General features: G+C 37.1%; 2 protein-coding genes across 3 annotated transcripts; both read right to left on the bottom strand.

Moving 5' to 3' along the window:
- Nucleotides 1–315: 315 nt before the first annotated feature.
- Nucleotides 316–5,796, bottom strand: LOC104096100 (uncharacterized). Its single transcript, XM_009602410.4, has 7 exons — nucleotides 5,564–5,796; nucleotides 5,136–5,340; nucleotides 4,587–4,788; nucleotides 3,546–3,739; nucleotides 2,832–2,985; nucleotides 2,145–2,309; nucleotides 316–1,014 (listed from the first exon to the last, which is right to left on the bottom strand). Exons 1-7 carry the CDS (start codon nucleotides 5,721–5,723, stop codon nucleotides 556–558), a joined length of 1,539 nt encoding a protein of 512 aa, XP_009600705.1. The 5' UTR covers nucleotides 5,724–5,796; the 3' UTR covers nucleotides 316–555.
- Nucleotides 5,797–6,156: 360 nt separating this feature from the next.
- On the bottom strand, nucleotides 6,157–16,198 carry LOC104096082 (probable plastid-lipid-associated protein 10, chloroplastic). 2 transcript variants are annotated; one of them, XM_009602389.4, is made up of 9 exons: nucleotides 16,067–16,198; nucleotides 14,419–14,549; nucleotides 14,139–14,252; nucleotides 13,933–14,067; nucleotides 13,389–13,484; nucleotides 8,190–8,270; nucleotides 6,994–7,080; nucleotides 6,694–6,749; nucleotides 6,157–6,610 (listed from the first exon to the last, which is right to left on the bottom strand). In XM_009602389.4, the coding sequence occupies exons 1-9, from the start codon at nucleotides 16,074–16,076 to the stop codon at nucleotides 6,493–6,495; spliced, it is 828 nt and encodes a 275-aa protein (XP_009600684.1). In that variant the 5' UTR covers nucleotides 16,077–16,198; the 3' UTR covers nucleotides 6,157–6,492. The 2 variants fall into 2 exon arrangements, with proteins under 2 accessions (XP_009600684.1, XP_009600691.1); XM_009602396.4 differs by having other exon boundaries at nucleotides 14,419–14,546.
- Nucleotides 16,199–16,514: the final 316 nt, after the last annotated feature.

Here is a 16,514-nt window from a genome sequence, read left to right as displayed (position 1 = left end):
AATTAGTTCTAAATAAGTATAACATTCTTTTGGGACAGAGTAAAATGAAAAGTATAACACAAAAATTAGGAATAATGGAGTATTTATATTCAGTGGTTATGAGGGATCAGAATACCTACCTCATGATAAGGGACTGTTTAGGTCTTTTAAGTGACTGCATATTTCATCTGTCAAAATTTTGTTGGAAAATTTTATAGCAGTGTGGGCTGTGGATATTATTTCAGAAACCATCTACGTATGCCTGTAATTTACATCTCATTTTTTATGCAGTTTAAGGTTTTAAATTTTAATTCTGATGGAGACAAAACCGATAAGTTGTGCTGCATAACATAACCAGATTTATTTGATGAACAAATTGTAAAAGGTTTTCTGCAAGCGATTCCGAATAAATGTCCACAGAAAGGAATGTTAAGGACCTAAGCTCCAAAAGTAGCTGGATTCAATAGCTTTAATCATTCTCCTATGCCTTTTGCTTCCACTTGTTTTAAACTGTGTCAGAGAAGGACTCTGAGCCAATCTTTCTTTTCTTTTCTTTTGTCTTTTTTTCTTTTTTCATCAGCTTGAACACGCATGACCTTCCTCCAATGGTTCAACTGGCACTGCATATGGCGAAGTCCAGTCAGCATCGAAGATTTCTTGAAGTTGCGAAACAATAGCAGGTTGATGTGTCCCAAAGCTAACGCCTGCTGTCGTATAAAAGTAGTCCCACACCAGGTTGCTGGTGCTTATGTGTGCACGCGTATCACTAACTGCATATTTACCATGATTAACCCGTGTATAGCCAGGATACATATTCCCGGTAGCAGTGCCATTAAGTGCTGCAGGTCCAGTTGAATTGTATCCTGGAACAATGTAATACTTGATCTCAACTTTACCAGAACAATGGTTGTACTTTGAAGAAGAGCATAGTGTGTTGGAGTAAAGCAAGGACTTTAGATACTGATCTGTGTTGTTTATAAAATGAGCCCACTTTGCGACCAGTATTTGAACCTTTGCACTCTTAGAGAAGACAACCTGCATTAAAATAATTACAACAAGATTAAGTTTTAACCAATTTTACACGCGGGATGAAGGTAAAGCTTGAATCTTTGAAGGATCTCAAGGTTGGTCCAATCAAGGACAAATGCATGCTGTCCTGAGAAAGTAGTGATATTATAAACCCGCGAATTGGTAGCGCTTATACTTAACATCAACTTGGTTTTCAGCATTCAATAAGAGTCTATATGGACATTTACTATTGTTGTAGAGTAAAATGGGGCCACCAGATGCTTTTTCCTATTGAAACCATTGTAGGAAGCAAGAGACGTATAGCTAATCTCCAGCTCATAGCTCCCAGTTTCTCCCATGTGCTGCCACTATATAGCTGCCAAGGAAAACAACTACTATACTTAAAGATGACAAGCATTAATGTAGACCTGGTTGAGTAGACCGCAATTTACTGGTTGAGTAGACCGCAATTTTAACAATTCCCTATATATCTTTTGGTCTTCTGCATTTCCCCTATTAAACAATCTTTTTAAGTGACTTTACTTTCAAGCAGTTTGTCTTTTGCACAGGCCCTCTCCTTTTATTTGTTATACACGCTTAAGTATCCACAAGAGTTCTCAGATGTCAAAAGCATATAAAAAACTGAAGACCAAACTAGGAAGCAACATTCACTAAGAAATACGAGCAAATTGCGATCAGCTTCCATAGCCTGAACTTGCACATGGTCTATCACAATATTTGATTCCAAACCTGGCAATATATTACCAGCATACTTAACCCGATATTGCGCCACAACTATTTGTCAAACAGTACAAGAAAGGAGACATTATGAACTAATTAGTAGATTTGTGCAGTATGAAAAGTTGAATCAGTAGACTGCATTTACTTCTCAGTAGATACTGCTTTAATGCATCATGCATTTCAAGGAGAAAAACGCATCATGCATTTGAGCTGTACAGGCAGTACTTCTAATCAAGCATCAGGAAATACCTAATTGTAAAGTTTAACTTAAAGCCATTTAAAATTACAGAGAGAAAAAGCAGTCGAATAAAGCATGCAAATAGAATGAGACCTTCAATCAGAAGTCAAAAGAGATATATGTTTATATGCTGCACTTCAAAGATTAACATGCAAAAGATAGAAGAAGCACAAGTTACCTCTGAAATAGCTGAAGAAAGTGACGGCCAATAAACTTTTTCTTTTGTGTATCCTGACTGACCAAGCCAATCCATGGTGTTGATTCTGACTGTTCCTCCATTTCTTACTGATTTAATTGTGTCCACCCAAGCCTGTTCATCTGTATAGTACTTACCAAACAAGAGCTGCAATTTATGGACTACATAAGTATGTTGAAACAAAGCAAGGGACATGATTGTAAATATTAAGTTGCAACTAGACAATTAATTCTTTTAGCAAGCAAGGCATATTAGCAGCTTAGGATATTTGGACTAAGTGGAGATGTAAGATTTTATTTAAATAGTGTCCTGCTATGAAAGCGTGAAAAAGAAAACTATTTATATGATATCTAGAGGAACAAGGATCGTATTTGACTTCTGCTTCAGACCAATGAAATTAGCTACCAAATCCAAATTTGCACGAACTCCAAGAAAATGTAATTTGCTCAGAAATTTTTATCATTCATTTTGGCAGAGTTCACTAAATGAATAAAGGGTTATATAAGCATGATGGGATGTAAATACTCATTGACTTACCACAGTGTACATAAGAAAACAGAAATGTGAAGAGAAAAATAAAAAGCACCCTCCAGGAGATAAATGTCATATCACCACAGTAGATGAAAATGCAGATTAGTTGCTAATACACTTATTCCAGTAACCATATACCTCTGGAGGAGCAAACGAAAGGTAGCTGGGTTGAGGATGGAAAAACGAATCATTGACTCCAGGTGTCTCTATGGGAATGTGAAACATGAAAGGGTCTGATAATACAGGGTAGCCAGAGATGTGAGCAACCTCCATACATTTGGGAAGTGGTGATCTGTCAAGACACAGTATAATACCCTATTAATAACAGTAAGGCCTGCATCAAGAGGTTTTCCGATCACTTCATTTTCTTGGTAAGGAAATTTTATCATGTTAAAGTTTTTAAACTCGAGCTTATTTCCCAAACTTGAACACCCAATGTTTGAAGTGCAGTCCTAGTTCTGTTCCATTATACATTGGGAAGTAGGGCTTTCAGCAGAGTAAGGGAGAAATTATAGCAAGGCATTTAGCAGTTCCCCAAATGAATTTTTCGCAGGCAGGTCTTAGTTTGTGTTTGGGTTCTAATTTCAGAAGTCTGTTTTGGTTATCTGAACTTCAATTGCATAAAGGCAAAAAATATCAACCTCTATAAGTGGGAACAGCCAAAAGCAGTGACCTTTGCACTTGCTTATGACTTCTATTTTTCCATTTCCCTTTTGCTATTTTTTTGTGCAATTATTATGTGCAAGAAAAATAAAAGAATTCCCCACACTCTTATAATGCTGCAAGATGCGGAGAAAAAGGGCAAAAGCCAGCAACTTAAAAAGAGTATTTGCATATTTATTTTATGCTTACCTGCACCTGTCTTTAGGATTTACATAATGGGACCAACATGGAACCTTGCGATTAATCTGCCACTGTGAATCCCAAACTGATCTTGTGTAAGCTGGAACATCAAGGTGGGCAAGTTTCCAAAGGTTGTCATAGTAGATTTCAACCTTTTTTGCTATATCTGAGCAACCAGCGAGATATATTCCTACCTCCTTTACCTGAACACAGTAGAGTACAAGTGAGATATATTTCAAACTGATCTCGTCCGGTTGTCGTGATCTTTGTATCTAACCTTCCAACTTAGGAACAACAACGGATCTTTTCTTGTGCATTACAAGTATTGACAAAGGATGAAAATGTTCATCAAACTTAGCTGAAAAGGAAATCGCCCCATCCCCCACTCATTTAGCTTTTAGTTCTTACTGTACAGATAGGAGAAGAACTGTACAGATAGGGATTTCCCTAACCTGCTACCATCTCAAGGTAGACTTTTAATTAAAACTATAAAGATATAATGTAGCCATTTTTATGGTACGAATGTAATTATGAAACTACTCTTCACTATTAAGGAAAATCGGATACTCCAAAGGAGTTTGAAGCAAAAAGTCAATAATTGACAGAGAGATGATTACTTAAGAATCAGGTGTAAGAGAGCTGGACAGCAGTGGTTGATGAACAACAGTGAGAAGATACCCGACTTATTTCCAACTTTGTAAAGTATTTCAAATATCAGAAAGAAAATCTTCCTACATGACATATGATCTCCTCCTCAAGAGAGCCTACTTAGACAACCATAATCCTAGTTTTTTTCGTTCTATGGTTGAAAGTAGCAGTTCATTTTATTCTGATGGAATTTGATGTCTAACAATGTTTTATTCAGTAACATGATCTTATATGCAGGGCCCAAATAGGCTAATAAACCAGACATTCAAAACACTCATACTTCACTAGAATTACGATGACGATTCTTCTTAAGGTTTAGAAATTATAAGAGTTCTTCAGCTGCACTTGCTAGATCAGGAGCATTTGGAGAAAGTTATCGTTGTTAATTTGGGTCAGTTTTACCTGAGTAAGAGATTTCCAGTCATTGTTTGCAGATCCAATATAAACATCTCTACTGTCTGAGATCCAAACTTTAGCATGAACTACACCTGATCCCCACCAGTCGCTAAGCAGCAAGGTAACATTCTTTACATTTGGCCTCCCTGATGCTAAGTTGGATGGTTCTTCCGTGTAATCGGGATAAACTCCAGAATGCTGTAAAAGTCTGACTTGTGATTAGTTCCAAGGGAATAGGAGAAATCAGCATATGCACATAAAGGCCAAACAAACACCTCATGTTTTCCTTCGGAGGCTGAAGCATGCACAAAAGAAGTTGGAGCATTTACATTGGTAAAGAACATAAATATTGCTATTTCAAGTAAAAAACTTAATACATAGTTTACCCCCTGTGGTTATACCAAATCACCTTTAGACACCCCTTGACCACGGGAATTGTTTCAGACACCGATCCTCCTATGCTAATGATATATGTTTAACAAATAGCAGCAAGAAGCAGATATTTCATAAAATTAACTCATGTTTTTTAGGCTTTAACTATACCTACAGATTTACCTAATTGGAAGTTTGCGATTTGCAGCAGTTTCTAATGCTTTGTAGACTTTCAACCCTTGGTTAGCACCAAATTGCCGCAACTTGTCATCTGAGTATCCATAATCCCCTGAACGAGGATCAGAGGAACGTGGTACTAATTGCCAATATTGTGCAATTATGTCCAAACTCTTTGAAGAGTTTCCAGCCAGCCATTGAAGGACATCCGCTGAAATAATCATCAACACGAAGTTAGAAAGAGAAAGAAACACATTTAACTAGCTTCCATCTGAGTTTGTGAGCTCCAATTTGAGACTTTGAACTAATGAACTATGCAGTCGGTGTACAAGATACAGACAAACAATGAGGTTTCCAAGCCTGAGGTTAATAGGAAGTAGTCACTACTCAAAATCAAGGTCCAAGGATGAACTAAGAAAAAAAGAAAAAATTACCGGTTGAAAGGATGCCGGGAACAGGAGCAAGTTGGGGCATATCAGTGGGAATGGATTGAACGAGCCATGCTTTGCATTTCGAAGACTCATGAGCTGTTGCTGTAATAGTAGTAATTGTTGTAAGGAAAAGGAAGAGGAGAAATGCGATAATATCTCTCATCTTCTGCCCTTAATTCTTCTGTATGATCTCTCTGTTGACTTTTTCTATTATACCCTCAACTCCTTAGCGCTTTAATTACAGCCCCACCCGCTTCCAATTCGGTAGTGCCAAAATTTTTATTTAAACGGACTTATAATACATTTCATACGTTTGTCTAATTTTGTAATCTTAAATTCAAGATTGGTCTTCCTCAAAAGGCTAAACAAAATGTATTTACTCAGTTTTATTCAAATTTTCTAAATTATTTTATACTAGAAATAATTGCACATTATGGGCATATTTTTATATCTAAAAGACTATACAATTCTATACTGAACATAAATTGAAATGAAAATTTTTAGTCTTCGTAAATATTGTGCGAAAGTTTCATATTAGATAAGTATTTCAAAAGATCCAAACATATAGCATGTTGTACACTTTCTATAACACTACATTTAAGAATAAATTGAGATGGTTTATTTTATTTATATTTAATAGAATGAATCCATTAGTGGCAGCTCGTGTCCGGATTTAGGTCACTGACATCATTGCACATATTCTTTTAAAGTTCGTCCCCAATCAATTTACATGTATACATTCGCATAAATCTGCAATTCCGTGTCATTCAGCCTTAAAATTTACATTTAGTCCTTAAAACAATAGGACTAGCTATATTTGCTCCTATGGCTGCACAGAAACTGGTATATGTACTCTTTCCTTGCTTAGACAAATTTCCATATCACAAAGGCACATTCTCACAAATGGAATTATTTGCATCTGAACTGGCTGGTTAGAAGGTAAGAGCTTGTGCTCTAGTGAATACAAATACTCCACCACCTCCAACAGCGCGGCCTAAGAGCATATTGTTATCAAGATAAGAAAGGTAATATAGGCCCCCTACAGATCGCCTGCACATGGTACATGTTCACGTGAATACAATAGACACACCAGTAAAAACTCAACTGTGATTATGGTTACATCAAGTTAATACCTCTCTGGGCTGGTAACTGGAACTTGAGCTTTGAAACTCCGAATAAACTGCAGTATCTGCAAACCAAGAAAAATCATTTTGGACATATTTACATGAACTAGAGATATGTATTTTTCCAGTCACAAAAGCTTGCTGCGCTTGTTTTAATCTACTAGATCACGAACTAAGTCTCTTTTGTTTTATCCCTTTAATTGTACCTGGACCCTCCATGAGGGAGGAGGGGCACAAAATGATTCTACACACCTATTGCGTAAATATACAGAAAAATTAAAGAATATCTCAACACCACAGCACAAGTACCTGTAAACTTAAAAATGACCTTGGCAGAATTGCTGGAGCTATTACCGCTTGCAGATCTTCACTGATGTTAATATTTTGAAGACCTATCTGCAAAAGAAGAAGAAAAATACATGTGTGATACTAAAGAAGATACTTAACGTAGGCCCAACGCCGAGAACATCAATATTCAAGTTATCAAGTAGGTGACATCTATAACAAAGTATGCTTTCCGGGTTTATTTGCCATCTCATCAAGCTTCAGGTCATCTGTATGTACCAAATCGCAACTTTTGAGGAATCAGTGAACACTGAATGCAGAACCTAAAAAAGAAGATAACACATGAAGATGAAGTGCGTCTTTGCAACATTATCATAATGATGCAGACACCATTCGACTATTTGAACAGTCAGGTAAATAGACTAGTTCACTTTGGCCTGTGGAAGTTCAATTTGACTATCAGGAACTAGTAAAAGATGTAGAAGACATAACCACCCTGTTATAGAATTTCTATCTCAGCTCAGATGAAGATGTATGACTAAATCTAACCCAGATAACTTTAGTGCAACAGGTTGAACAGAATATGAGTTGTGGATCATGAGTGTGTTTTACTTTCAAAATCAGTACTGGACGGTGTTGACTCTGGATTCTCAATATTTGATTATGTATCTACTTTCTCATCACTAAAGGACAGTATTTCTACCATTAGCTTCTCTTAGAGTACAACTGGAAGACTTATTAACTTCATATGTTACTGATCATGTCAACTTGAGGAGGATGAAAAGTTTTCTGAGAAACACAGTTTAAAGGGGAAAAAAGCAGAAGAGGCAAAGAACACTCGCATAGACACAGGACAGAATTTGATAATCATTATCCATGTAGAATTTCAAAAAGAAAATTCATCTTTCCAATCAGAAAGCATCAGAAACTACGTAAAAGTAAAGCAGCACAAAATAGTTAATTTAACTACTAAGGAGACCGAAGCACAAGACAGGACATAAAGGCCCGACAAATTTGCAGCGAAGCCATTGATGTCTATTACCTAGACATGGCCTGCAATATGTGGAGTCCCAAAACACTACTTCAGAAGGACATGACATGGACTTCTGCTCGAGCACCGGAACCAATGATTAGATAGAATATTTTAAGGAGAAGGATGAGGACACAGCCATAAAAAGCCAAGATAAATAGTATACTTGAGTAGTAATCAGAAAAATTACCTCCTCAAACTTGAGGTAAATGTTACGAGCTGAAACGCAAGAAAATCTGGCAGAAACTATCAGAGTAGCGCCTTCATTCTCCTGTAGGTATAAGAAGATCATTATCAAATCATTTGAATTAAGCATGCCTTATCCTTTTCCTTCTTAGTATGTAATCTACCCTTTCCCCTCTCTCTATTACTCCTGTCAACCTCTCATTCTTCTAGTGTATATTAAAGCTCATAAGTTGAACAGTTTTACAAATTATCACAAAGATAAAATGACAAACAAGAAGAAGAGTAAATATATCACTCCATTCCAAAATGGATTGTAAGACACTCAGTATTCATTAAGCTACCTGTACATTCCAGGAGAGACATAGACTATGGCATGTATTCTTTTGGAGAATTTCTTACAAACTTTGGTATCAACCAGAACTTTGAAGGTTTTAAAGGTTAGAAATGCGACACTTTGAAGCTTAATTCAGGTAGTTCTGATTTCAACACTTAGAAGTGAAAGCACTGATAGGAAATCAAAGGCACTCTGCTCTTTTTTATGGGATACAATAGTCCATGCAGATAGGATTTGATGAAACACTGAAGTTACACTCGTAAAATAAGATAACTAGATTGGGAATAAGCAGAATCCTTATAAGAAAAAGTAGAGAATAAGCAGAACAGAAGGGTAATAGAGGGGGTGACAACAACAGCAATAACAAACCCAGTATATTCCCACAGGTAGGGTGTGGGAGGGTAGTGTGTACGCAGACCTTATCCCTACCTAGTGAAGGTCGAGAGGCTATTTCTAATAGACCATTTGAAGAGGCAGAGGTTTTAGCTGTAATTAAGAATTGTGCACCTGATAAAGCTCCAGGTCCGGATGGATACACTATGGCATTCTATCATAAAGCATGGGAGGTGATCAAGGACGATATCATGGGAGCCCTTCAGCACTTTCACCAGAATGGCAACCTAGTTAGATCATGCAATGCCACTTTTATAGCACTGATCCCGAAAAAGAAAGGAGCCACTAAGCTGAGAGATTACAGGCCAATCAGTTTGATTGGTAGTGTTTACAAAATTGTCTCCAAACTCTTAGCAGAAAGGTTAAAAGGGGTGATAGGAAAATTGGTGTCTAGTCATCAAAATGCATTCATAAAAAATAGGCAGATTACAGATGCAACTCTTATAGCTAATGAGATATTGGATTGGAAGATGAAGTCTGGACAACCTAGTCTACTTTTCAAACTTGACATAGAAAAAGCATTTGATCAACTCAATTGGACCTATTTGATAAATACACTAAGAAGGATGGGATTTGGTGAATGTTGGATTAGATGGATCAGATTCTGTATCACTACAGTGAAGTACTCAATCCTGATCAATGGTGGACCAGTTGGATTCTTTTCTCCCCAAAAAGGTGTTAGACAGGGAGATCCTCTATCTCCTTTCTTATTCATCCCTGCTATGGAAGGGCTTAGCAAAATGTTAGATAAAGCAAATCAGCTTCACTGGCTAGAGGGTTTCAAGGTGGGAAGTGCAAATGGTACCTCTGTTACAATCTCCCATCTGCTCTATGCAGATGATACTTTGATTTTTTGTGGAGCTGCAATATCACAGGTCTTATACCTCAATCTTACACTCATGATCTTTGAAGCTATCTCGGGCCTACACATGAACATGTTGAAGAGCATCATCTACCCAGTCAATTCAGTTCCAAACTTGGAAGAGCTTGCGGAAGTAATGTGTTGTAAGGTGGGCTCTTTCCCTACAACATATTTGGGTCTTCCTCTGGGAGCTAGATACAAAGCTCTAGGTATCTGGAATGGGGTAATTGAAAATTTTGAAAAAAAGTTGGCTTCTTGGAAAATGCAGTATCTTTCTTTGGGTGGCAGAATTACACGCATGAATAGTATGTTGGATAGCATTTCTACCTACTTCTTGTCCCTGTTTCCAATCCCAGCTAAGGTCCAGAAGAGACTTGATCAATTAAGGAGAGATTTTCTATGGAAGGAAATAGTCAAACTCACAAATTCCATTTGGTTAAATGACCAAGAGTTATTCTCCCCAAAAAGCATGGAGGGCTAGGAATAAAAGATCTCACTTTACACAACAAGAGTTTGTTAATGAAATGGCACTAGCGGTACAACATAGAGAACCTTGGGCTGTGGAAAGCTGTAATACAAGCAAAATATGGGGTGGCTAACATTTGGTGTACTAGACAGAGTAGACTGCCACATGGTTCTGGGCCATGGAAACACATTACAAAGTTATGGGGTGACTTTCAACTCAAGTCATCACTCAAGCTTGGGAACGGAACTCATATTTCTTTCTAGAAAGATAGATGGTTAGGGTCAGAGATTTTGAAAGACGAACATCCAAGTCTATTTCTATTGGCCAGCAACAAGGATTCCACTATTGGGCACTATTGGCAAGATAACTCATGGGCACTGCAGTTCAGAAGAGATATCCAAGACTGGGAACTAAATGACCTGCTGAGATTGCTTTCAAAATTATCAGATTTTAAGGTCAACTCTCAGGTGAAGGACAAGCTGGAATGGGGAGATTCCAAAGATAGAACCTATACTGTCAAAAGAGGATATGACAATCTATGCTCCAATAAAGAGTTGATTGACAAATGGCCATGGAAGCTTATATGGAGAACCAAGCTCCCTATAAAAGTAATTGGTTTTATCTGGACAAGCATGTATGAAGCCTGCCTTACTCAAGACAACCTCAGTAGAAGAAGTATTCTTACAGTGAACAGATGTTTTATGTGCCAGGAGGAATCTGAGAGTGTGAGACATTTGTTTCTTCAGTGCACAGTAGCAGCTGACATATGGAACATGTTTTTATCAGTTTTTGGACTTGCCTGGGTCATGCCTTACAGTATCAAGGATGCTTATGAGAGCTGGTGCTCATGGAGAGTTGGGAATTCCATCAAAAAAACTTGGCAAATGGTGTCTGCTACTATTTTTTGGTGCATGTGGAATGAGAGAAATCGCAGATGTTTTGATGGAATTTCAACTCCTAATCACTCTCTTAAAGCAACTTGTCTAATCAATCTATTTACTTGGTTCAACCAGGTCCCTGTAACTTGCTTTAAATCTTTTTTGGATTGTGTATGCTCCTTAGTTATCCAGTAAGTTTTGGTATATGAGCAGCCACACTTTTATTGTATATTTTTGCTATGCATCTTCTTGATGTCATTCAATGAAATTATCTTACTTCATCAAAAAAGAAAGAAAAGGGAGAAAGAAGTAAAAAATGGATAAAAGAATAAGTAGTAAACCAAATAGTAACAACAGGAAAATACGATAACTGAAGCGAACTACACAACATGATGTAATATAGATCAAAGAATATGAAGAAACTTTCAACTACCTACTAACCTTCTACCCTAATCCCCGACATCCACACTTTCCTATCAAAGGTCATATCCCTATTAAGCTGAAGCAGTACCATGTCTTGCCTAATCACCTCTCCCCAGTACTTATTTGGCCTACCTGGACCTCTTCTCAAACCCACCATCGCCAACCTCTCACACCTCCTAACAGGAGTATCAATGCTTCTCCTCTTAACGTACCTGAACCATCTCAGTCTCGACTCCCGCATCTTATTTTCCACGGAGGCCACTCCCACTGTCCCGAATAACTTCATTACTTATCTTATCTCTCCTGGTACACGCACTCCTCCATCTCAATATCCTCATTTCTGTTACTTTCATTTTTTGCACATGGGAGTTCTTGACTGGCCAACACTCAGCCCCATATAGCATAGTTGGTGCCTGGTCGAACCACCACTCTGTAAAATTTACTCTTAAGTCTTGGCGGCACATTCCTATCACATAGAACACTGGATGCGAGCCTCCATTTCATCCATCCCGCTCCATTTCTGATTTACACCTACTCTTTTTTTTATGGGATGCATTCAGAGGAGGACACACCACAGTTAACAAGCAGCGACAGTCATTTCTAAGCAAAGTAGACTGATAATATACGAGAGTACAAATAGAAGATGCTTGGAATCCAAATCTTATTGGATTCTAAGAACATCAGGCACATGCTTTCTTTTCACTTTACTAAAGGTGTGGAGTGATTCTGGATTTATCGGCCACTAGAAATGTTTTATAACGTATGCAAAATATATCTGCAGATTGAGGGAAGTTTAACTTGGTACGACTACAGCTGCCATGAGGACATCAAAAGAGTAGTCCCAAAAGGTTTAAATTTAGACATTACCCACTACGTGTCAGACAAAATAGTGGTTGAAGAGATGAAGTAAAGCCCTTGAAACCAAAGTTGAAATTCGAGCAGAGGGAACATTAGATCAATCTTTTGTGTACTCCTTCCCAGGAAGAACTATCCCATACATGTAGTGATGAGAGGTAGTAGATATCAGGTGGATTAGTCGACGTGCTCAAACTGAACCAGACACCATCGTTAACAAAAGAATAATATTTTGGTTTCCTTTTTGAAGTGCTTTTATTTCAAGAATCCATGAGCATTTAACTACTTCCCTTCTCAATTTTTTAAATGGAAGCAACTACGTAGATGAGCCTTCTGGCACTTCACTTCATCCCTTCTTACTAAAAGGGCAGTGCCGGACTCCTGCTATGCGCGGGGTCCGGGGAAGGGCCGGACCACAAGGGTCTATTGTACGCAGTCTTACCCTGCATTTCTGCAAGAGGCATCCCTTCATACTATTTTGTCAAATTCCCTTCCAATCTTCCATGCTTCAGCAAGGACCTCATTGCTAGTTGTTTTATGCGCATAGAGTTGAAGTTTATAAAAGTAAATGATACTACAAGGAGAAGCACAATGCATAACTCTGAACTCGAGCATAAGGCTTTTGTACAGGTATAACTATTCTGAAGCACCTGAAGAATTACTGTAGGATAGGGTATCATGAAAAGAGAGGTGGGCAGTAATGAAGAGCTCGAAAAATTAGCATAGGAGCTGAGAAAATGTTGAGTTAACATCAGTTCTACTATACTGAAGTTGCCACTCTGAAAAGGTGTATCCAAATGTCTATATCTGTTTATAATATATATCAATTAATTATCTGTTTATAATATATATCAATTAACGATGCTGGAATCTCATACCAAGTAGGATTATTTCTGTTTATAATCCTAAAGTTAAAATATTTTGAGAGAAGGCAATTAAAAAAAGAACTTTACACCAGCAAGCAAGTAATGGGTAAGAAGGCAGTATTGCACCTCTAATAAGCGTGGAACACTCCATTTGATGACATTGCGTACTAGTCCTCCACGGGATTCACTCTTGCACTCAAATTTCTGGAAAATTTGACCCACCTATTACATAACCCAGAAAGATCGGTTCAGCGGAGTATGCATGTAACTAGTAAATGAAATGATAGGAGTTGACAAATCTGGCATGCACTGCAGGTTGAGGAACTTTAGACCTTTCATTGAAAAGAAAATAGAGTATTTTGTTCTCTTTGTTTCTTGTTCATGTTGTAATATTATTAGATGGTAGTGGTACAGACATATGATAAAATATACTACAAATATTTGATTTCAGTAACACATGAATGAAAATAGTCAAGAAAGGTTTGAGGAAATAAAGCTGTCTTTCTTTTCGAAGTTCATAAGATCTGTGAATTGAAAAGTTAGACCTTATTACTGATTAGAAGTTTATTTGAACTACTAAAATACGTGGTCAATTTGCATACTATATTGTTCAGTTAACCTACTACTGCATTAGAAGTTGATTATTAATCTAGTATACACCAAATTGAACCTGAAAGAACGGAAGCCTAGCAGCAGATTCAAAAAGAATGACCACGTCCGATGCAGATGTATACTGCAACCGCCATGTTCCGTCCAACTTACTCAAGTCAATTTCTTTGCCAGCATCAAAACTTTCAACCACTACCTGATAATATCTCAAATCTAGTCAATACACTAGGATAAAGTGGAACTTTATTTTAAGAACAAGCAGCAGACCATAGCCTCCTCAATGATGGATCGTTGATCAGCAGTTGTCACCAGGCCTCGTTGAGTATCTTGGATGATTTTAAGCAATTCGTATTTTTGGCTTTCCAGTTCATTCTCAGAATCCTGAGCAAATCCAAATTGGATGTAAGAAGTGCTGTGAACAACGCAAGGCAATATCTTAAAATTGTTCTCGTGTTAAAAACAAAGAACCTAGAACAGGAGATGTTCAACACAAACAGAGAGGAAAATGAGAACATGGGATACGAAAACAGTGAAATATTGGACATACTCTTGCCGCAGTCATGGAGATAGATGACATGGAGGTGGCCAAACATGCAACTCTTCCATGGTTGTGCACTCCTCTTATGGTGTTTGAAAAGGAAACATTAGGTCTCGTGCATATGGCAGAACTGAAACCTGCTGGCAAGAAGGAATAGTAGCATTTAGATCCATATCACTTATTGTGCTGAATAAACCTGCAATATTACAAGGAAAGGGCTTATATGGGCAAAGGAATGATGCCTAAATCAACAAAAGAGTCATTTATAGGATTAAGAGCTTGAGCGAGGGGTTTATCATCCGCAGTCCACACTTCAGACTACAATTGCAATTTGTTTGGGGAGATTCTTTTCTGTAATCAATTGTTGTCTATCTTCAAAGTAATGGAGATCATGCTACTGTGTAATACACCAACCAGTGAGTTCACAGTTTTGCTTCACATCCCAATAATATCAATATGTTTCTTCCAAGAATCAGTTTATAAAAGGAGTATAGACTGTTACGCCTATTGTTTAGTCCCACAAACATTGTTAAATGAATTAACATAGTCAGCTCTAATTGCACTTTGAATGATTTGCAAATATGATTGTGTGCTCCCAAGAATCAAACTTGTGTGGAAAGCTCGTTCCAAAGAACCTATTCTGCCTGCATTTCAGGATCACCTTAAAATTGTTTGTACTGAACTTCTTTGAGTTTACCGGAATTTACTACCAGCTTACAGTAGCAGGAAAAAAGTGAATGCATCACAGTTATATACACTGAGCTTTGTAAAGATAAAGACACTAATGACAAACTATTGATCTCAGTGCATACAACAAGAAAATAAATCCATTTTTTGTGCTTTAAGTCATTTAGTGTTAATATACAAAGGCATTACTAACATTATGGTCCTATATGACATGGACCAGATACAAGTAGATTATGCAGGTATTGTTTATGCAGTGATTAACAATGAACAGGGCTGAGCCAGTGTTCTGGCTACGGGTTCGGCGAACCGAGTAGCTTTGGTTCAAACCCATTATTTGTCTTGAACAATTCATTGATTATTTACAATTTTAATAATTTAGAACTCAATCACTTAAAATGCTTAGTATTCCGAACCCATAAGCTTGAAATCCTTGCTCCGCCTCTTACAATGAAGAGATTGTTGTGCGGTGATTAATAATGAAGGGATTGTTATACTGTGATTACTTTCTTTAAAAGGGCATTTTTGTCTTTAAATAGTCCTCATTGCTAATACATGTATTCTAATTCCACATTCTATCCAGCACGATAGATTCTAGCATAACTTAATGCGGTTTTTATTTAATACCGCAAACCAAATGCTGCATTAGAGTTATGCGAAAATTATTTTTCCTTATGGGACCAACAAAACACTATATCATCTTATATAAAAATTTACACTGGGATTAATAATTCCACTACACAACCAAACGATAAATTTCTTACGAGTTTTCTGTATTATTCTACTCACTTGACACATTCTTCTAAGCAAGGGATAAGGACATTTTCCACACTGAAATGTTGTCACAGCTACTATCACTACAAGTTGCAGCTGAAAAATCTCGATACATTACTTAAATCTTCGAAATGGAAAAGAGCAAATAGCAAGTTTGTAATAAAGTATATGAAATTATAAAAAGAAAATTTAAAATTACCTGAAATCATTTGGTAGCGATTAAAATATCAAATGAGGCATGAAGGATTACCCAGAAAGTTGAGATTCTCAGAATGCTTTGTTAGAACTAAATATTCAATATGTAGAGCCAAAGAATAGAAAATTTGCCTGGTTGACGGTGGTCTCATCCAAAATGTGAAATCACATTTATGCCCCTTCGTATTTATCAATTGTCTTTTTATATTGAGTTAATTAATACCCTAAACCCCTAAACTATTACAATTTTTGTTAGTTTACTACTTAAACTATTCGATTTTTCCAAAATCTCCTTAACTATATTGCCCTTCATATTAAAACTTCCTCGTTATATTCTTAGAGGTCCGTCTAGTACACGCTCCTAATCTATCTATACTATATTAAAAATACGAAGGCCCTTAGCTAAATGTTGTTCGCCTTTTTTTATCCTTTAAACATAAAGTTTACACCGG

Source organism: Nicotiana tomentosiformis, chromosome 8, assembly GCF_000390325.3.
Source record: "Nicotiana tomentosiformis chromosome 8, ASM39032v3, whole genome shotgun sequence".
NCBI lineage: Eukaryota > Viridiplantae > Streptophyta > Magnoliopsida > Solanales > Solanaceae > Nicotiana > Nicotiana tomentosiformis.
Note: the sequence above shows the minus strand (reverse complement) of the source record. Positions and strands in the feature narration are given on the sequence as shown.

Excerpts from the sequence above, each read along its gene's own strand:
- LOC104096100 (XM_009602410.4), bottom strand. The coding sequence starts at position 5,723 with ATGAGAGATATTATCGCATTTCTCCTCTTCCTTTTCCTTACAACAATT. Across the intron at positions 5,341-5,563 it reads TCCCGGCATCCTTTCAACCG|CGGATGTCCTTCAATGGCTG; the intron begins GTAATTTTTTCT and ends TGATTATTTCAG. Across the intron at positions 4,789-5,135 it reads AATCGCAAACTTCCAATTAG|ACTTTTACAGCATTCTGGAG; the intron begins GTAAATCTGTAG and ends ATCACAAGTCAG.
- LOC104096082 (XM_009602389.4), bottom strand. Across the intron at positions 8,271-13,388 it reads GTGTTCCACGCTTATTAGAG|GAGAATGAAGGCGCTACTCT; the intron begins GTGCAATACTGC and ends TTATACCTACAG. Across the intron at positions 7,081-8,189 it reads TTTACCTCAAGTTTGAGGAG|ATAGGTCTTCAAAATATTAA; the intron begins GTAATTTTTCTG and ends CTTCTTTTGCAG.